The sequence below is a fragment of the Penaeus monodon genome, chromosome 22 (assembly GCF_015228065.2).
Source record: "Penaeus monodon isolate SGIC_2016 chromosome 22, NSTDA_Pmon_1, whole genome shotgun sequence".
Classification (NCBI taxonomy): Eukaryota; Metazoa; Arthropoda; class Malacostraca; order Decapoda; family Penaeidae; genus Penaeus; species Penaeus monodon.
In genome coordinates, this window is record NC_051407.1 from 39923267 (window position 1) to 39924889 (window position 1623).

The following is a 1623-nucleotide window of genomic DNA, read 5'->3' on the forward strand; positions in this document are numbered from 1 at the left end:
AGCACTTTTGCTGTCTACAAATTATTTTTTACATTTTTTTAAACCCTACACATCATTCACTGATTATGCTTCCATAAAAGTGATCCTATTTCATTTCAGAGGAACCACAAAATATTCTGAGTATGTGGATGGAGATTTCCTGATATTAGTTTTATTCTTAGTCCTTCACTAAATTTCTTAACGATAACAATCATTTAAAGGCAGAGGTAGTTTAGAAAAAGCTTACAAAATATCAGGATTAGGGGACTGACAATGCTTGTTAACAATATACATTACAAACCTGGGTACCTTTCAACCTGAGGAAGGCTAAATTTTACAATATTGACAGCTTACTACCCTTGATTTATGTGAACTATACTAATTCCAATTACAAATAACTTTCTTTTTCCACAGGCTGTTTGAGTTATTGATCAAAATATTTACTCTTTTTGGATTTCACACACACACAGTGAAAATAAATAATAACCTCTTTCCTTCGCAAACTGCACCACTCTAAGAGTCTACCAGGAACCTTTTTCGCAATGTAAATGCACCATTCCTTCAAGTCTTGGAGAGTCCTTGTTTCTTAGCAAGCGTGTCCTTGCCACACTCAAAGAATAGGGGACTGTGGCCTCCTCTAAGGATATGTTTGGAAGTCCATATCTCATGGTTCAATCTCTCTCACTTCACATCTCAGCTCATTTCATACACTTTGTAACTAAAAAATTTTGAAGTTCTAAGATCCACTGCTCACTGAAGCTCTTTGAATGCAGAAGCAATAATGCCCACAGGCGATTGTCCAGGAGCAAGAACTAGATCCTAATGAACTCCTTCACAGTTAAAAGATTTTACCAAGATTGGTAAATTAAAATGAATTAGTCAATAGCTTATGGTACCCTGATTGTTACTGGAGTTTGGGTCAAGTTGCCTGTCAGAACTTTAGCATAAGATATACTGTAAGAGATCATTTTCTGTGCACATGGCACCAGTTCTTGCTAGCACCCATTTTTTTGGTGGCACCATGATTGATTACATTAAAATTTCATATGATCTTAATGTGGAAACAAACAATTGGTAAAAAAAAAAAAAAATCAATACTATTACATGCCTGTTTTTGGCAGTATTCTCTGTGACAGAGCTAATGAATTCACTTGTTGTAAAGGAAGTCACTTGTCACTGAAGATGGTGATTGTCAACACAAAACATGTTTCCAGTGTGTAGTAATAATTTAAGTAGCTGAACTAAAAATACCAGGCAAATTCTAGACCATCTCGAGGAAGGAGAATTCCTGACCCTTCTACTCCTTGACAATAGTTATACTTTCTTGGTGTAATCAGACGAAGGGATTGCTCCTCTGATAAATGTCATTGGGATGGCTGTTCTGCTGGCTGATGTTATTCCTATTGGCACATTGCTGTAGGCAAAAGATGGTCATATAGAATATTAGGGCGGTAAAAGAAAATCTTCATGCATATACTACCAAATAACAGATGTATGTATTTCATCAATAACCTGTTAAATCATACAGCTTTAACTCACCGCTTGCTTCCTTTCCCACGTCTTCATGGCTAGCTTGTATTTCTCAAATTCATGGCACCAGTCGCTATACACCTGGAAAATGAAATTCAACTTAGCAGAGGTTCA

At 36.2% G+C, this 1623-nt stretch overlaps 2 protein-coding genes across 2 annotated transcripts in view; both read right to left on the reverse strand.

Annotated features, from left to right (window-relative positions):
- LOC119587434 (pancreatic triacylglycerol lipase-like) overlaps nt 1-1623 on the reverse strand; it is a 63913-nt gene that overhangs the window by 44127 nt on the left and 18163 nt on the right. The window lies entirely within an intron of this gene.
- The window catches only part of LOC119587134 (semaphorin-2A-like), a gene marked incomplete at its 5' end in the record, with an annotated part of 2759 nt that continues 1142 nt past the window's right edge, over nt 7-1623 (reverse strand). Inside the window, 2 exon segments of the mRNA XM_037935886.1 lie at nt 7-1393; nt 1519-1590. Of these exon segments, the coding sequence (XP_037791814.1) occupies nt 1313-1393; nt 1519-1590 (153 nt within the window).